The sequence below is a fragment of the Epinephelus fuscoguttatus genome, linkage group LG24 (genome assembly GCF_011397635.1).
Source record: "Epinephelus fuscoguttatus linkage group LG24, E.fuscoguttatus.final_Chr_v1".
Taxonomy (NCBI): Eukaryota; Metazoa; Chordata; class Actinopteri; order Perciformes; family Serranidae; genus Epinephelus; species Epinephelus fuscoguttatus.
The window spans coordinates 19,286,649-19,306,473 of NC_064775.1; the positions used below are offsets into that span (position 1 = coordinate 19,286,649).

The 19,825-nt window shown below is 40.5% G+C and overlaps 1 protein-coding gene and 1 long non-coding RNA gene across 2 annotated transcripts; one reads left to right on the top strand and one right to left on the bottom strand.

Moving 5' to 3' along the window:
• Positions 1 to 905: 905 nt before the first annotated feature.
• Positions 906 to 19,758, bottom strand: LOC125884971 (protein FAM171B). The gene is made up of 8 exons (XM_049570307.1): positions 15,259 to 19,758; positions 13,353 to 13,586; positions 10,942 to 11,034; positions 9,089 to 9,247; positions 8,509 to 8,679; positions 8,234 to 8,350; positions 8,012 to 8,135; positions 906 to 6,548 (listed from the first exon to the last, which is right to left on the bottom strand). Exons 1-8 carry the CDS (start codon positions 15,491 to 15,493, stop codon positions 5,249 to 5,251), a joined length of 2,433 nt encoding a protein of 810 aa, XP_049426264.1. The 5' UTR covers positions 15,494 to 19,758; the 3' UTR covers positions 906 to 5,248.
• Positions 8,688 to 15,351, top strand: LOC125885031 (uncharacterized). Its single transcript, XR_007448782.1, has 3 exons — positions 8,688 to 8,741; positions 10,945 to 11,054; positions 15,269 to 15,351. It is a non-coding gene; the product is annotated as an uncharacterized LOC125885031 (long non-coding RNA).
• Positions 19,759 to 19,825: the final 67 nt, after the last annotated feature.

A 19,825-nucleotide genomic window follows, 5' to 3' on the forward strand; every position in this document is an offset into this window, starting at 1 on the left:
TGGCATGTTCACTTGCTGCAGTAGGTGCTCCATCCCCACAGAACCCTGTTTCTGTCCTCACGGTGTGCCAGTGTTGGATGGTGGGTAGCTGCTGCTGCTCACTGTGTGTGCTTATGCCTCCCTCCCTCACATACACACACACATTCTCAGTAACTGATTAATTGGTGCTGGTTATTTATATTATTATGGCGTATTTTTTATGAATACAGTCAATCTGATGCTTGTTTCATTTCTGTTTTTTGGTGTTCCATCACTACTACAAATGCAACTGTAGCGTGTATGTCACTATCACTATCCTCATTCATATTTTCAGCAGCTACAAATTATATTCAGCCACAAAATAAACCTGAAAAGCTGCAAATCAGAACAGAAGTAGAGAGAGTTGTTGCATGGAGATGATACACAGTCTCATCTAATTGCACTGGTGTGAACTGGCAGAATATTTTAGAGTGTTGCAGAATGGCGCATTGCTAGTTGCCTGTGTCAACTCATCTCATCACAAACAGGTCTTTAGAAAAACAACCTGAGCCTGTCAGTGGCAACAACACTTTTAGTGGACTTACTTTGACGTTGACGTTACAATTCAGCCAGTTTCATGGCTGCCAGCAGCTGCCAGAAAAAAAAAAAAAAAGGTTGTCTCCATTATTTACTACTACTATTTACTATTTACTCAAAAACATAAGAAAGTGGGGTCCAGTTTGGAAAATGCTTAAGTTACCCTTTAATACAGCAGAAGAAATCAATAAAGCATGTATGTGTCACACTTTATTCAAAAAGATGTCAATCTGAAATATTATTTTTTGTCATTTTATCAACATTAAATATCTACATAATCAAATATTTAAAAAAAAAAAAAAGTTGAAAAAGAAAAGAAAAAAAGCTTCTGAACAATAATTGGTATCAAGTTAAGTTTATTAATTTAGTGCACAAAAAGGCAAGACTAGTATTACTACCATCATTACAGAGGTAAACACAAACGGTGGAACAAACAAGAAACAAAAGCCCATGAGGTTCAATGACTAGACACAAAAGGAGCACACTATCAAACACATTAAAATCAATACAGATACATTCAGCAAAATCACTCTGAAACGGGAGTGGTATTGGGCTTGATTTGCTTGTCAGGAATTATCAGCACAAAGTGTTCACAAACTACTTCTCAAGTTGCTGTCTAAGCTGGGGTGTACTGTGTCTTCAAGCTGATGACGAGCGGGAGAAAGTAGTTTCATTTGTAAGCATACCGAAAGGTTAAGTGCTGAACTTGTTGCTACATTTAAAATTACAAAGCTCGGGCTTGTTGTGCACTCCCTTTAAAAGACACAGGCTAACCTAAAAAAAAATATTAATATATCTCGTATGACTCTGGTTCAAAAACCGTGTCATTCGACCATTACACTGACACACCTCTCAGACTTTTAGATGAAAGAAAAACAGCACAAAATAAGTTAAATCACAGCCACACGATACATAAAATGTTGCTTTGCTATATACAGACAAAGAAGATATGAATGGAGCTGCAGAATGGAGCTTTCTACATACAAAGTGACCTCATCAGGGAAAAAATTTACAGTATGACGGAAGACTAAATATGGCAAAACTGTTGCTGCAAAGCTTCCATTTCAATTTATGGTAAATACTGCTAGTAAAACTGTGTTGTGGTATTCTTGGTGAAGGTTTTGCCAGACTTTATCTTGGATGGGCAATGATGTCAGTATTGGTATTGTTGCCATTGCTGTTGTGGTATTTACACTCTCAAGATTTGGTAGGTTTGTGGGAATGCTGTGTAACAATTGGGGACATATAAAGTTATGTTTTATTTGACTTAAGACAAAAGCTGATGTCAATAAGTAGAGGACAGATGTGAAAGGTTAGATATATACTACTTAAAACCAAAGTTAAACCAAAGTGTAGAAAATTTTGACCTGATGATGGAAATATTGAGGGATCATGATGAAAATTGTTGTTGAAACATTTGACAAAAACCACAAATGTTGACGTCATGGTGGCATTTGTGGAAAAAGGATCACCATAATTGGAACAATTTATTTTCTGGGCACCCTGAATGTCTACAAAATTTAATTTTAAAACTTTCAGTTGAAAAATTAGTAGAACACCATCCTTCTTTCTTAAATAATAGCAAAACAACAACATATAGAAAGTAATTTTTATGGTGAGGAAGCAAATATATTTTAAGGCTATTTCAAATCTGTTTTTTGACATTCAGAGTTTGTACTGAGGTTTTCCAGAAGCTTTGAATGTCTGTTGTCATATTTTATAATGTCATCACCCTAAGAAAAATCCTTTTACAAAATCCTTCATTTGTACAAAGTGATTCATCTCATTTGATGGGTAAGTTTTTTTTTTAAATTTATGGTACAGTTAGCTTGTTGCTAGACCACCCTGTTAATACAGGTGCGTGCCTCCAGCAGCGGAAGCCAGTAAAAATGTTGTTTTTGAAAGGCTAAATGCTAGCAAATATGGACTGAAGTAGAATATTTTGTCAGATAAAAACATATTTGGAATTTTCAAAATGATCACATCTTCCTTTTGTAAAAAAAAAAAAAAAAAAAAAAAAGCCATTTGGACTTAACGCAGGGTGGCCGCGGATCCTTTACAGTCTTATTTACTTTACTAACTTTACCTTAACCTCTATTAAATTAAATTCAGATTGACTGGGTCTTAATTTTTTTTTGTCACATCACTGATATAATTTTTGGTGTTGCTGCTATAGGAAACATAATTTTAACAAGAGGGAAATACTATTAGATGGGGCACCAGACTTACACAACACCTGTATGTGTGCAACACCCCTACTTTTGCCCCCTCAATGCACTTATGTAATGAGTCTGCATCATTAAACTACGACCTTTCAAGCAATGGGAAAATGCAAGTAAAAGGGCAAAAAGCTCAAAAGAATACTCATGATTAAATCCAGTGCCCTGAAATGTTTACAAGGTAAACTATACCGTATGTCAAAGGTGTTTCAAATGTAAAATGGGAATCAGGGTGGTGGAAATTGCACATGCAGAGCTGTAAGCACAGAAAGTATCATCAGGTCTGATTCTGAACTGCTATCAATGTGTTTACATGGACAGTATATTTTTGCTTTTAGTGTGTATTTACATCGCAAGTTTAGTCTTAAATTTCATTTTAAGTGGCATTAAAAAGGTCTTAAAAGTCTTAAATTTAACTTGTTTATACCTGTAGACACCCTGTAACAAGTTTAAAATGACTCGGAAACAATCGTACGCAGCCACCACTGGAATTTAATTTGACAAATAGTACAACACTAATAGTACAACACTAATAGTACAAGTGTAGCCTAATCTTTATCAGCAACTGTGCTGAAATACTGGGTGTAAACAAAATGATTGGACATACAAACAGAAAGAAGCTGCACAGTATTCAAATGTAGATGTGGAATTGTAACGTCAATGTTATGAATGAACAGCCTTATATGTTTTTGTCAAGGTACTAAGAGGCTTGGTAATACAGGTTGTGAAAGGCACCAAATTAATGTTGTAAAGAAAATAATTACAAGGTAATTCACTGTATGTGATTAAAAGAAAATAATGCATTTTGGGGCTAAAGACAAGGTTTTGGCCTCCTTAATATTGCAAATATATATCAAATAGTTCGCTCACACCTGTACACTTACAATATTTTAAACAGCATTCCTCCAACCAATCAGCATTTACTCCTTTTTAATGCTGTGTTCACATGAAATCAGACAGACGGTAGACAGCAGGTGGACAACATGTTCTAGGCGGCACAGGAAAAACAAGGAGTCTCACAGAATGGCAGGATGGTAAAACCAAACATGTTAACTTGTAGGTTGGGATGGTAAAACTGTATTGTTTACAGAGAACGGAATAAAATATATTGATAATATTTTTTATGTAATTATTCTAATATTTTGTTTGTGTTTTCTCCTTGTGTGAAGGAGCTACGTAACATCCTGTAAATGCCCTTGCTGAGGACATCAAAAAGTTGAAATATTTAAACTTTGAACAGCAATGACGGCTACCATTACCAGCATTCTTTGTTGGCCTCATCTAATTTTACTGTCCTTATCTCCCTCACTAAAATGAGTTTGCTGTCTATGTGATCCATATGAATGTCGCATCAGGCTGTTGTATCTGATTGCTTCAGACAGGCAGTCTGAATCATCCCACACTTTATGGGATGTGGTTTAAAATTGGATTTACTGGGCTTCTGCATATTTGGAGGATGGTTCTTACAATGTAATACCCACACTGTAGGAGTCTTCGTCTATTATTGTTGTAAAAGTTCCTTCCCGTAGTTACAGTCGGCAGCACAACACTGAGTTTCCCTCCAAGACTAGACAATGAAACAAACCATTCAGTAAGTAATCAAACAGCTACGATAATGTAATGTTAGCTCTACAGTAAAATCATTTTCATACACACAAGGAGACATTCATTTTCATGCATTCTAAAATAATTGTAGGCTTCAAATCTTGAACATCAGGTGTCATAGCTTCAAAATGGCAGCTTAGTTTTACAATGTACATCACTCCAAAATTCACTGGAGTCAGATTAGTTGTCAACAAATCCAATATAATTATGTCATGAGTTAAAAACGTGAATTTTTCTGACAGAGCTGATTCTAATAATGACATAACTGAGTCGTTCATGAACCCCAGAGTCTGTTTAAGTAAAATGAGGCTGGATGATCAAATCAAGATGTCAGCACTGCAAACCGGGAAAGCTTCAATATCTTATTTAATTTACAGCAGGCATTTACGGTGAGGATAAGTGCACTACACATAGACCTGTATCTGTGTCCATCCTGCAAACTCACCGGCTCTGACTCAATATAGACAAATACTGTGATCATATTTAATGATTACAGGCAGTAAGAAGGCACCCTCTATAATGCCAGTACTGGGGATTATGGGATATCGTGTTCACACGGACGTTTTGCTGTGAAGAATCTCGCTGGTGATCTTCAGAGAATGAGGGGACATGGTGCACAGATTTGTCTAACAGCAGCTACATGATGCTTCAACGTGACACAGATCCTGCTTTGTTTCTCGAGCATAGCATTCTTTGGCAAAGTTGTACAATCACAAAACTCAACAACAACAATGCCAGCGTGAGCACAAATGGTAAAAACTAATTTGGATCACTCAGCACTAATGACACCATAGCATAATGTGTCTTAAACGGTTGATGGGACATTTAAATTAAGCACTGATGAAAAAATGCTTGCAATGAGCCGTGCTCTAACTCCGCTTGGTCAGAGGTCGCCCTTCGCGGACATGCTTGGCACTCCTCTTTTCTGTCTTCCCCTTCTCCCTCACCTTCCTCAGGCGCCGTGGAGGCGGCGTACCTCTTGACTCGCTGTCCTCCTGAGCGCTGGATGTATCCATTCCGTCTCGCTCTTCGGGAATATTGGGGATAGCCCCGCTGCTCCCGTCTAAAATGTTCCTCAGGGAAGGGTCCTCTGGCGTACAGGTGGCTGTTGTGCCACTCTCGCTGCTGCTCAGGTCCTGCTCTTCGCCGTAACGCCCCCCTCGGCTGTGATGCGGCAGGGAGGAGGCCCTGATCGAGGGCCTGTCGCGCTCTGTCTCGCGAATATTCTGCTGGGGCTCGTTCATGTCCACCCCTGAGTCCAGGCTAGTGTCGTTGCTGCTCGGTGGGCGGTGGCGAGTCTGGAGCTCAATTATGGAGTGGCGAACCTGGGCAGCGGGCTTCCCGTCTAAGGAGACAAACCAGGCTCTGGGGTGAGACTTGCCCCGGGTCAGCTCCAGCAAGGTGCGCTCTGAAATCCCCTGCAGCTCGCTGGGTACACCATGCCCGCCGCTGAAGGCCTCCATACCAGCTGCCTCATTAAGAGTCCCAGGCACGGAGACGGAAGATTCCAGGAGGTTACTGTAGCGTCCCCACACGACAGCGTTAGGGCCTTGGCCTGGAGGAGGAGTCTCCAGAGGCTGGGGCTCATCTTGGTTGCTCTGCCGTGGGCTGCCTCCACCTTGGGAGTGATGGTGAGGAGCTTTGGGTAGTGTCTGGGTGTAGCTGTCTTTACTTGGAGGCTCTGAGTGAGCATCATACTCCACCCCGTTGCGGGGGAAAGTGGCAGACTTATGCTGCTCTTGAGCACCGAAAAGCTCCGGTGCCTGAATAATGGCCACCGGCTGGTTGTAGATATGAACCAGCTTATCTTGAAAGAAATTGTCAGAGTTCATGTTGGCTTGCTCTGACTTCTCCCGAAGCCGAGCCACTTCCTCACTGTTGATGTAGTGAGACGGCGGCTGGGAACCTTTGATCCGATCCAGAGCGATGTTCTCATAAAGAGGAGCTGCGGGGCGACTCCCTGGATCCTCCACATAGATGTTGTAGTTGGCTTTGTGCCTTGGCGTGGACGAGGGTTCACACTGGACGCTGCAGGAAGCGAGGCTGTTCTCGCCAGAACGGAACAGCAAACCCTCTTCCATGTGGGTGGAGGTGGTTTGGTCTTTTTTCACCACCGTGAGTTTGGAAAAGCGTGCTCTCCTCCGCCTGGGCTCTCGATGAGAACCTCTCCTATATGAAAGAAACAGAATATGATCAGGGTGGACCACACAGTGTTGCTTTACAAACAAGTCAGCCAAGTTAGGAGAAGTTAAAGGAGCACTTTTAATTTTTATGACACACATGGGGCTTTTAGCCAAATCCAGTGTAAACCCATTCCCGTCATTAATAGACCTTCAGAGCAATGGATGTAGTATAAAGAACGAGAAAGTCTGCTGAGAGAAGGTGGGTGGGGAGGTGGATCCCAACAAGCACAGGACTTTAACCCAGGAGACCAGTGTTGACGTCATGTGAAACTTTTGCTTTCTTCACATTACGAGCAAATGTGGCCCCAATCTGATTTTTTTAGCTGTTATGTGACACAGATCTTCTTTTTTTTCACAGCACTTTGGACACAAAAATGTGTTTTTCCAATCAGATCTGGGCCACTTTTGTGTGCTTTTAAATCTGATACATATCTTTGTTGTATCAGAAATTACATGTTTTTTTCCATACAGCTGTGATTTTTCCATGTCATGCTTCACTGTGCAGGCACAGATCACTCACCATACATTGTCAAAATGGTCTGTTGAAACAGAGGGCTATCGTAGCCGTACTGCAAACTGATAGACACGTTCTGACAGGACAGTTTGCCTACATGCCATGACAGCGTTGTCTTATGGCACCAGCAACGTTAGAATGTAGCCCTGCATACTAATCACACCACTACTAACTCCTCTCCTGACTGTACCAACACCTCTGTTTCATCAGAACTACAAGCAATACCTGCTAACAGAGCTAGTGGACTGAAAGCCCAAATGCCATTGCTCCAAAATGCACAACTCACTCTCCCAAACAGTAGCATGTGGCTAATTATTTAGCAGAATGATTTCACTGGACCCTCTCCGGTATGTTTGCAAATTCCAACGGGCATGTGTTTGACGTTATTGGTTGCACGTGAGACGTTTCAGGGCAGAGATGTGTTCACACTGATGTCAGATATGGGTGACTTCATAAATGTGAACAGTCTCTGCAGAAAGATCAGGTGTGGGTAAAACATTTGTCACATCAGTTGTTAGTCACGTCTTCCACAGTCTTTCCTAACCCTAACCAAGTACTTTTGTTACCGAAACCTAACTGCCTACCTAATGAGTAGGGATGAGATCATGTTAACTATTCAGTCTCTTCTTTAAGAGAAATCTCAAATGTCAAAGATTTTGCTATACGTTTAAATATTTCGTAACAATCAGTGTACCTTAAATAAATATTAAACCTTGGTATTTTTTTTTTTTTAGAGTTAAAAAAGAAGTTAATCTGCTTCACCTGGATTGTGTCTGTGTTCACGTCTCAATCATTTCAAGGGAAATTAATTCAAATGACTCAATAAATTCTTACTACACAGAAAAGAAACAATTTAGGAAGCAGAAAAAAATGTCTATACTGTACAAACTGTAAATTGAACCTTAACAAATAACATTTGTGAGCAGCTTTCTTACCCGCAGTGACACAGCAGCAAGGAAAGAAATCCAATCACTATTGCCAGCGTTGCTCCCAGTATTCCCATCAACAGGTAGGTGTGGTATGATATGAAATCAATGGAGTTTCCATGTGCCAGGTAATCTAGGTGGTTACATTTATAGGTAGTCTTTAAACGCTTACCAATACACATTTCACAAGCAGCATTTACATGAGTTAATGTAGGTGGATGAGTTAAGTACCATTTGATGAGGGAAGGGGGGCAGCGATCCAGTAGCCCAGATGGGAAGCGGTGTATGTCCAAACCAGCTCGTTGCCAACTCTTTTCACTATTCCCAGTCCCTGATTCTCCCAGGCACCTGTTGTCATTGTACATCACAATATCAAATCACATTTCTGAGCTGACAGCAGTGACAGAAACTAAGTTGTTCTTCCAAATGCTATATCTCTGCAATGATGTATTAACCTTACTTTGCATGTGTTTTTTTGCCTCACAGATGTCTGTCTTTATCCTTACCAGTCTTCAGGTTAAAGGCCCAGGCTGGCACGGTGTCAGAGGCCCTGAGGTGCGTGCTGTGTCCCAGGGGCAGGCTGATTTGAATAGGCCCACGAACCTGGAGCTCCTCACCACCAGAGTACAGCAGGACACTGACAGCTGCCACCGCCTTCAGCTCGATACTTCTGAGCACTGCAGACATTAGGAAGAGAAATCCAGTAAGAGGAGCCAATCCCAGACATTTAAATGGTAAAGTAAGTAAGTATATTCTTAAGTTTTAAAATGAGTACTTTAAACCATGCCATTCATATATTTTCTAAATAATTATCAATCAATCAATTTTATTTATAAAGCCCAATATCACAAATCACAATTTGCCTCACAGGGCTTTACAGCATACAACATCCCTCTGTCCTTTGGACCCTCACAGCGGATAAGGAAAAACTCCATCATTAAACAATAAATAATAAAAGCTACTGACCCTTGTCCAACAAATTCTTAACACTCAAAGACTAGTATTAATGACCAAACCATAACAATAAACACTCGAAACCAAAAAAAGCCTGCTGTAAACATTAATGAGGATTTAGTAAACGCTTACATGATTTTTTACTGATGATGCCTGGAGTGCAGTTGGCACAGTCCTTCGCTAGGTGGTGCTGTGGCACAGTCAAGTATGCTGTCACCGAGGAGATGTTGCTCTTATCAGACATTGTGAGGAGGTTCTTGGGGAACTTCACCTTGGGTTGGGATGAGCTGTCTGTAAAAACAAGATGGCATGTGATTAGTGGAAATATGGACACACAGTGCAGTATGTTTTAAGGCATACTTCACCCCCAAATTATTATTTTATTATCAATATTTCACCCTGTGTTATGTTGAATTAATGAAGAAAACTCTTAGAAAATTCTTGAGTTGAAGTCATATGGGTCCACGTTAAACAACAGCAAAACTATATCAAAGCCTCTATTTACAAACTCTCACACAACTCGTGCAGTATAATCCAAGCCTTATTTATCCAATCATATGCTCAGTACTTCCCAAACAGACAGCTCTTTCTGACGGCGATTTGAACTAAAAATGAAAAATGAAAATGCTCTCTTCAAAGCCAGACTCTATTGACAAAAACAATAATTTTATCTCACTGAACACAGGAGCTGCTGGTCTACTGCTGCGTTGATAAGTTGGTTTGTTTGTGTTATTGTGTGACTTTTCTGTTTTAAAGGTTTAGTTTGGATTCAACAAAGTCACACAATAACACAGACAAACTTACTGATTGAGACAATGGTTGACCAGCAGCTCTTGTGTTCATTTTAGCTTGCTTTATATGAGAGCTGCTGGTGTACTGCTGCCTCAATCAGTACTTTGTATAATTGTGTGAATCTGAACTAAACCTCTAAAACACCAATGTTTTGATATAGTTTTGCTGTTGTTAAATGTGGACCCCCATGTCTTCAATTCATCAAAAAATTTTCTGTGTTTTTTGAATTCTTCGTTTACCGGTGGCATGTGAGAAAAACAAAGTTTTCTTCACAAATTCGACAAAACACAGGGTGAGTAATTAATATACAAATGATCATATATTTCATGCAGCTTCAAGTGATGAGACAGAAAAGATGAAAGAAGAGTTGTAAAAAGGCTCTCTTAATAAAAACAGACAGATTTTGTTTTAAGCAGTGGGTTCACAATGACACTGTGTTGGAGGCAAACTGATCTGAAAACAGCAAAACTAGTATCATAATTTACCTCTACACTTATATCTGTGATGACTTAAGTCCTGTTCACATTTTAATATTGCAAATACAGTCTACAGTCCAACTTAAAAACTACCAATTTAAACTAGTCAAAGGCATCATGTTTAGCTCTGCTAATTCATGGAAAATGTTAATAAATGTAAAAGAATGTTTTCAAAACAAGGCCTGAAATGCAAAATGCATCAAAACTATAAAACTATAACTATAATATTATTACTTTCAATAATGTTGTTGTAAGCTACTGTCATTACCTGCATCTCTCTCTCTCTCTCTCTCTCTCTCTCTCTCTCTGTCTCATTGTGTCATACGGATTACTGTTAATTTATTATGCTGATCTGTTCTGTACGACATCTATTGCACGTCTGTCCGTCCTGGAAGAGGGATCTCTCCTCAGTTGCTCTTCCTGAGGTTTCTACCGTTTTTTTTCCCCGTTAAAGGGTTTTTTTGGGGGAGTTTTTCCTTATCCGCTGCGAGGGTCATAAGGACAGAGGGATGTCGTATGCTGTAAAGCCCTGTGAGGCAAATTGTGATTTGTGATATTGGGCTGTATAAATAAAATTGATTGATTGATTGATTGATTGATTGATCAAAAGAAGAAAGCACTGTGAGTGAAAGGTGTGTTTATCTATGAATTAAAGTTCTTATTTGCTCTCTGAGGTGATGATAAATTGTTTGCCTCTAAAAAAGTGTGTAAACTCACCAGGTAACTTCCTGGTGATGAGCACTGAGTCTTCAAACAGCCAGATGTTCCCCTGACTGTGAGGGAGCAGCAGCAATGTGACAGCAGAGAAAACTGCAAGAAAGGTACAAAAGGTAAAAAATAAAACACAATCTCCAATTTTTTCCAAGTGAAAAAAGCCACAATTATAGAACTGACATTTATCTTTAAATTTATCTTTAAATAATCCTTTGAGAAAAGGAAAAAATACTACTTATATTTAGTTTAAAATATTATATACACTTTTACAGGGATTTAAGTAGTGAGAGGAGAAGTCAAAGCTGTTTATGGTGACTTGTAGGACTATAATGCTACCAGCAGGTGGCAATACTACCTCAATCCCCGTTTTAGGGTTCAGCTGTCTGGCTCAGCTGCACAAAAGGGAGGCGCCTCTGATAATGCAGAGCAAAGCAGGTCTCGACAGATGACACTCTTTCATCATCCCTCTGATTTTATCCATCACAACACCTGCTTCATCTTTGCTGTAAAACACATCCTTTTGTCCAATTCAGACCAGTAACAGAAGTGGGAGCACAAACAAAAGAGTCAGACCCAGGCTCGGTTGTGGCTAAAGAGCCCCCACCCCCTCTGCATGTGATTGGGCGCGGGACAAAGACAGTGTGCTGAGGCAGGCATATGTTACCCCCACGCTTGAGTCAGACTCCTCGACTCTACATGCTGCTGTAGAGACAATCAATAAAATGACAGCGATCAGTTACACTTGACTGTGCACTAGGAATACAAATTGCCTCACCATGAACAAACCTCGGTGACAAGTTGTATGTTGTCGCAGACACTTCATTAATCTGTAATGACCATGAATAATGCAGCTGTGTGAATACAAGGGCTGGCATTACAGAAAATATGTGCTCACAAATGGCTGTACAAGGCTGATTTTTCAACCTTTTAACAGACTCCCACACCATAAAATTTACACAGCAAAATAGTGTACATTAGAGAAGTGCATTCTTGACTAAAGAACTACCTTTTCAATTCAAAAAGTTGCCTTGATTGTGTTTTTTCTTTATGATCCGATTGATCCTTGTTGGAAAATCCTCTTTTCTTGCCTCCCTTCAAAGGGACCCTGGAGCTAGTTGGGATGCAGTGTTCAGCATTTCAGCAGGTCATGTTAACAGTCTTTGGCTGTGCCCTTATCTCAGAAAAGCCAGGCTTTTGACTCATAGGTAGACGGAAGAGATTTGGGCCACATGAGTGAATGCTTCTCTCAGAAACTACCTAGACCTGCCACACAGTTTGTGCCCCTGAGTAAACAATTATTGTGTGAATGTGTGGACATAAAAAGATGACAATTAGTCAGTAGGGATGCACAGATTGTGATATTCTCAGCTAATACAATACTGATGGTTGAAATAACATTTTGGCCACTTGCCAATGCCGGCACTGATGTTTTTGTTGTTGATATTATCGTGCATCCCTAAAAACTGAACTGTTTTAAAGTCATTCAGTCCTTCATTGCACTGCCTTTGAATGAGCACAAATTTAATCAAACACATTTATGAAATAACTTTTAAAATAAACTTCTTTCACAGAAAATGATCGAAAATATATATCATATATCCTAATTCCCTCTCTAAAATGTATTGCTGTGAAGACATCAAGCTGTATTTATTTTAGTTTCTTGCCAAAAACGAAATCTTTCAAGATTACATTTTGGCATTTCATGAGAATATTATAATTTACCTTCGCTCAACAGTCATTTTTACTGAATAGAGCTTGAACGCCTCATAATGTAACTCAATGCAATCCCTGTTAGCTGTTGTATCTGACTACCTGCTATTAACAGCTAACAGCAAACATTAATTAGATCTCCTCCTGCTGATGGCAACACAAATTTGTTGTTCACAAAGTAGCATCAACAGGGAAAGAATAAGGTGTGTCCCTGACGCGTTGATATTGAATTTACTGCATTCTTTTGTCCTGATGACAAAGATCTCTGTTCATCCTACACGTTTTTGTTTTTTTTTAATTGTTCCTGGGATGACAGGACACCATTAGTCTTAACACTGATGAACACATCCTGATATATTATAATTTACCCTCACCCAATATTCATTTTTACTGAAAACAGCTTGAACGGCTCATAATGTAGGCTAACTCAGTGTCCCTTGACATGTCGATTGTGAGCGTACTGCACCCCCCTATAACACAGACATCTTGGGGAAGACCTCTGTTCATCCCTAACACATTGTCTATTGTCCCTGGGACGATGGGACACCACGAGTCTCAGGACCCTGCATTTGAGCTTGGACAACATTTGGACATTGAACTTGGACACCCATGTTCAGCTGATAATCATTCATAATCGTTCACCCCTAGAGTCAGCCTGTCTTGACTAGTTAAATGTTTAAAAAGTTGTAATGGGTGTTACTCACTCGGTCTCTTGGCAGTGGTCCAGGGCAGGGGGCTGGGGACGTAGCCCTCCTTGGTGCCCAGCAGAGTCAGACTGAGGCCTGGGCTGTATGCGACCCAGAGCAGAACCTCACCTCTCTCCCCTGCCCTGTCAGAGCTCCTCAGAGTGTGGTTCACATAGACGTCCACCACAGCACCCAGCAGAGGCTGACGGGTCACGAGATCCCTCACCAGGACCTTCAGGGCAAACTGGGGCTCTAGAAAGAAAATGCCAAAAATTATTTTGATTTACACTTTGAAAATGTCCCTTTGTCTAAGACGAGATATCGTCTTTCATAACATGATACTGATATTTTGCCCAGCCCTAGTGTGTCTGTGCATGTGCCATATCTGTATGCAGACCAGCCTCCACCACTTCCTCTCAGCAGTACTCAGTAACCTTTCTCTCATGAAAAAGTGATGAGGCAGGCACAGCAGAGTCGGTGGGAGAATGAAAAATACATCAAAACCAAGTGCCATGTTCGACGTTTGTTCCCTTCCAACACTGTCGCATGCATATGAACTCAGGAGCATGTATTTGATATGTAGCAGGTTCCTAATTTTTTAATATTACGCTGTTAAATGAAAAGATGAAAACAAGATTAAAACTGTCATGAGAATGGTTTCTCCTTAAGTCCTCACTCAGGTTGTTTTCATCATCTTTTTGTTGTAATCTTCAGCAGTATAGTTCATTGATGTATTGAGCTTAATCACCACTCATATACAGAATGTTTTGGTCTGTAAATCTGACGCTAACATGGCAGCTGGAGTTCCAAGAAAGCCCTGAAATGTGCTTTGGTTTTACAGTATGTAAACCCACCATCCCTGCCCAGACTGGTTGTAAACATAGGCCATGAGTGAACCCAGGCTCAGGTACTGTATCAGCAGAGCAGTACAGGATTACCATGCTCCCCATTAATACATCACCTGCTCAGGCCAAAGAGATAAAACCCTAATCCCCCAAACCTCCATATTACACATCTTAATCCTATTAGCCTGTTGGCCAGGATGCCTGTGAATTATGACCAATAGCTTATCAATAGAAATGTCTTTTCATCCATGTTTACTTACCTGTAGCCTTTACTTAAATAACATGTAACAAGAGCACCATATGTTCCTCTAATAGAGCTGTGGGTTGCTACTTATCTTACTGCTAAAATCAGGTCTAATTCAGAATACAGTATGTTTGCATGCACAGATTATTGAATGGGCCTACTGGACACGGGCCTATATGCCCAAATTGGGGCCCACCTGGTGTTCACCTGAAAAATGTCACCCAACTGAACATGTACCGACCACAAAGAGACTCAAATTGACCACAAAGAGATGCAAAGGAACTGCAAAGTGACGAAAGGACCAAAAAAGACACAAAATTACCCCAGTAAGACACTAAATTAACTCAGTCTGTATGGGACCTGGTGCTCCTTTTAATGTAACTGCTATTGTGTATTGTGTTATGTAAATATATTTTCACGTGTCCTGTCTGGATGTACCTGTCTCTGATGTGTTGATAACATATCTTTCTGCCTTTTGAATGCATAAGTAGACAATAACGTGTTTTCTATTTTATTCTTTTGCCACTCAAGTAAATGCAAAGCTTCATTCTGTGCATATTAAAATGTATTTGTAGACACACTTACAGCATTTAACAGTAATCACAGGTAACTGCATAAAACGTAATTTTAAAGTATATGTCCTAAATAATGTATCAATGCTCTAATTTAATTCAAAGTTATTAATGTTATTAGGCCACTTATTGGCTTCAATTTCACATTAACACCATGTGATGCCCAGCACTGCTAACTGATCCAGTTATGAGTCACACTATCTCATTTCCATTTTCTCTAACAATGCCTGGCTAATGGAGAGCGCCTTTTTGTTGTTGTTTACCTTCTATCAGAGCGGAGGGGCCCAGGGATGGCCCCGGGGCTGTCGGTTCGGTGGCAGACGAGTCTCCGACCGCGGTGCTGAGGCCATTGTCCCCGGGAGAGGAAGAGGAGGGCAGGACGCCGCCCTCCTCCGCTGCTCCCACCGCCTCATCCAGGCACGAAATCAAAAGCAACGACGGCAGAAGGAGCAGCAGCAGCTGCGGCGGCGGTGGCAGGGAGCGATCAGCGGCGGGCATGGCGAGAGGGGAAGCAGGCTCAAAGACATAACGGACCGCGACAAACGAGCTCCGGAGAAGAAGAACGAGGTCCGGTGGTGTTTGTCCTACTCATGAAGGCCTCATCCCTCTCATGCTTCGTGGTAATGTTAGTCCAGGCAGAGGGGGGAGAACCCCGTGGAGTGGGGATGCGCTGGTGCTGAGGCTGGGCGTGTGGCCAAAGATCGTTTACAACAGTAAGATGTGTCACTCAGTTACAGAAAGACAGCCCAGATTCATCGCCACGACTTTAGCCTTCAATGGTACTTATCTTGTATGTGATTTGACCCATGCACTGCAAATTAATTCCAGAAAGTTACAATATGTAACTGTAATATTTCACAATAAATTACATTATTTTCAATTCAATTCAATAGAACTCTATTTATCCGAAAGAAAATTCTTATGCCAGAGATTGCTTCAAATTACAGTAATATTAAGTATAGTACAACAATTTAACTTTCACAACCAGTACCAACCAGACAACCAGTGGGTTCCCAGGGTCAGGGTCACTCGCTCACTCAGTTTTATCACAACAGAGTATATGTGCAGTCAATTACAATGCTAAAAAAATAAGGGAACACTTAAATCACACGTAAGATCTTGATGAACGAGAGTAAGGTCTGACAATCACTCTGAGGATTTCAACTCGGTACCTACCAGCTGTAAGGGTACCATTGGCTATAATATGGAAGTCTGTGCAACCCTCCAAGGATATGGTATCTCCTCCATGCTCTTGAGACTGTGCTGGGGGACACAGCAACCCTTCTTGCGACCGCACATATGGATGTGCCATCCTGGAGGAGCTGGACTACCTGTGCAACCTAATTGGACTTCAGGTACCACCTCATGCTACCAGTAGTGACAAGGACACTAGCAGAACACAAAACTAGAGAAGAATCAGTCAGGAAGGATGAGGAGAGAGCAACTGTCTGTGGCCACCGCGTGCACCAAAGCAAATGAAACTGATTCACAATCACTTGTGCTTCCTAAATGGAAAGATTGATATCCCTGAAGATTAACTGACTTGGTGTTACACTGTGACCATTAAGTGTTCCCTTAATATTTTTGAGTAGTGTATTTTACAGTGTGCTGAAACAATTGTGTCGTTTAAAGACTGGTACAAGAGAAAATTAATTTTGATGATCAGTGACAATGTCAAACTGACTATCTCTATTTTTGTAACATTTTACATTTAACTGTAATCTGCCTGAGACTGTGAGGACCATTGCTGTAACAAGAAAAAGCTACAGGGTGAGACGTCTTCCTTTCTCAACCATCTGTGGTAAGACGGGAGATGCTGTTACATCATTGGGGTGTGCTTGGCCCTCTGTCGGTAACCTGACTTCCCTGGTTTCCTATTTTTATCTCCACTACCCTCTTACAAAAATGCGAAAATCCACCATTCAAGTCACATAAACAGCTCAGAATTTAGGCCAGACAGTGTGAAGAAGAGGCAAAAAAGCTGTGATTCGTTTTTAAACCTGCTGATAAATATACAGTAAAAATAAATGGTTGGCCCTCAAACAAAAATATTAGGCCCCCTGGTGAAAGCTAAGCTTTTTCATTTCGTTGTTCACATCAAACATTTACATGACTTTAATATATTTACAATGCAAATACAAGGCTTGTGCAAATGCCAGTAATATTGATCTTGCAACATCCAATACTGCCCCCATGTGAGGAGAGGCAGGCAAACACCCCCTGTTTATTAGAATAGATAAGCCCTCTTTAATCCTTTAATTATTAAGAGCACGTCTTGATAACTGGTTGAAAAATTAATTGTACTCATCTAAAAAGAACACCTCTTTTACGCACATATAGCCACCCGCCACTTTATTAGGTCCACCTCTTCAACTGCTCGTTAAGGGAAAATAGCGAATCATGTGGCAGCAACTCAATGCATTTAGGCATGTAGAAATGGTCAAGATGACCTGCTGAAGTTCAAACCAAGCATCAGAATGGGGAAGAAAGGTGATTGAAGTGACTTTGAACATGACACGCGTCACTGCTTGTGAACTGTAGTCAAACTGTCAACCCAGGCGACAGTGTTGGGGAGGACTGATGATAATACTATGACTTTTTTCAACATACTGTACCAAGACATTTTATGAGGGTTTTTTTGGACCACCCACCACATCTGCAGTTCTTCAGGGATTAAATTTTAACATACTGTACCGAGTTATTTACTTTTTTTTTTTTTTACATATACTATGAATTTTTCTTTGAGATAAGTTATTGAAGGAGGCTGAGTGTCTCCAGCTCATTAGCTCGGGGAGATAGAGGACTGGTTTGAAGGTTAGAGCTCTACTGCATGTCACTAACTCGACTTCTTCTCCAGAGCCTTTGTGCTCCACTGTCTCTCAGGTTAACTCATATTGCAGCGGTGCCTGGATGATGTGACGTGTGTGGTTGTGCCGCTGCCGTGGTCCTGCCAGATGCCCCCCACCGCTGCTGTTATCATTAGTCATACTTCTACTGTCATATACACGATTATTGTCACATACATATACTGTCATTTATTAATATATAAATATATACCTACAACATATTGTACCACAGTAACCAGAACTATAATTATAATATTATTACTTAAATTAATGTTGTTGTAAGCTACTGTCATTACTGTCTGTCCTGCATCTCTTTCGGTCTCTCTCTGTCTCTCCTTCTGTCTCACTGTGTCATACGGATTACTGTTAATTTATCACGTTGATCTGTTCTGTACAACATTTATTGCACGTCTGTCAGTCCTGGAAGAGGGATCCCTCCTCAGTTGCTCTTCCTGAGGTTTCTACCATTTTTTTCCCCGTTAAAGGGTTTTTTGGGGGGAGTTTTTCCTTATCCTCTGTGGTCCTAAGGACAGAGGAATGTCTAATGCTGTAAAGCCCTTTGAGGCAAATTGTAATTTGTGAGGACTTTATAAATAAAACTGATTGATTGATTGGAAGTCCCAAGGTTCTAACTTTAATCCTTGTCAAGGTTCAGTGAATTTAAAGGCTGCTGTCCAGGGGAGAGAGCGAAAGGCTTCATGAAAAACAGTGGAAGTGTGAGGTCAAACCAGATTACAGCTAAAGATGCACTGTACTCTGGATGAGATTTATGTTCCAGTATGTGTAGCAGTAAGGTAGCTCAGTGTGATAGACAGACCCTTGTAATACCTGAAGTTCCATGTTCAGGTCTGAATCCTAAACTGAAAAGTCATCATTTTGTACCTGTTTATAAGGAACGTATTCTTGTTGAGGGAGTTGTTGTCAGGCAGGTTGGGGCTTCAATCCTTAACAAGGCTCAGTGAATTTTAAAGGCCAATGTCCAGAGGAGAGAGTGAAAGGCTTTGTGAAACACAGTGGAGGTGTGAACTCCAATAGCTCACAATGCTACATGCCTGTTTGGATGTCCTGAGATACTTGGTTTGATCCTTATCCAAGTCAAATGAATTTTAAAGTCCAATTCCGAAATGAAAAGGTTAAATGTGCCTAGAGAAAGGATACCAGTGCAAAGGGTTCTCAGTGGCATGGTGGGATTGACCGTGGCAATAAGGTGTGGGTCTTTTCTCAACTTTTTCAGGTCAGGTTCTGCAACAAAGAACCACAGCCAGCTGATATTTAATTGAAAGGCATAAAGAATGCAGAAACTTGCAACTAAGGGCACAAGAGTGAAAAACCTTCGGTACAGTATGGAAAGTAGAATTAAACTGAAAGGATGCAATAACTAAAGAGACTGGAGATGAATTGAGAGTAGGCTAAAGTGGTTCAACTTTCTTCAGTAAAAGTGTATTTGCTTCAGCTCTTTTGTTTTTGCACCCTTTTAGTTATTTTCTACCTTTCGTCCATGTTGTTTGTGGGCCCTCTGACTTAGTTGCAAGTCTCCAGATTCTTCTTGTTTAGGGATTTACTCTCACTTTTAGATTATTCAGTTAAATCAGCTGGTTCTGACTTTTTTGTTGCATAACCCCTTGTTTGTGCCTCTGAGAAATGGAGACACTCTCCCCTCCTGGCCCCAGTACTCCGGGACTGTTTGGACCGCTCCAGGTACTGACAACGGGGAGGATTGAAAAAAGTCATGGTATGATATGTAAATAAAACTCAAAAAGGCATAGTAAAGAATGTTGAAAAAACCGTAGTATGTCATGTACCGAGTTTTAGTAAAAAGTTAAAAAAAAAAAAAACATTCATAGTAAGTATGTTTCAAAAACAGAAAAGTCATACCATCGTATATTTAAAAAAAAGTCATAGTATATTATGTCAACAATAGCAGGTTGAAAAAAGTCAGTAAAGTATGTCAAAAAAGTACTGTATATTTTTTGTAAAATAGAAT

Bases quoted from the DNA above. Each gene is read 5' to 3' on its own strand.
- LOC125884971 (XM_049570307.1), bottom strand. From the start codon at position 15,493: ATGCCCGCCGCTGATCGCTCCCTGCCACCGCCGCCGCAGCTGCTGCTG. The intron at 9,248-10,941 runs GTGAGTTTACAC...TTGTTTTTACAG, and splicing joins CATCACCAGGAAGTTACCTG to ACAGCTCATCCCAACCCAAG. The intron at 8,680-9,088 runs GTAAGCGTTTAC...TAATGTCTGCAG, and splicing joins CATCATCAGTAAAAAATCAT to TGCTCAGAAGTATCGAGCTG.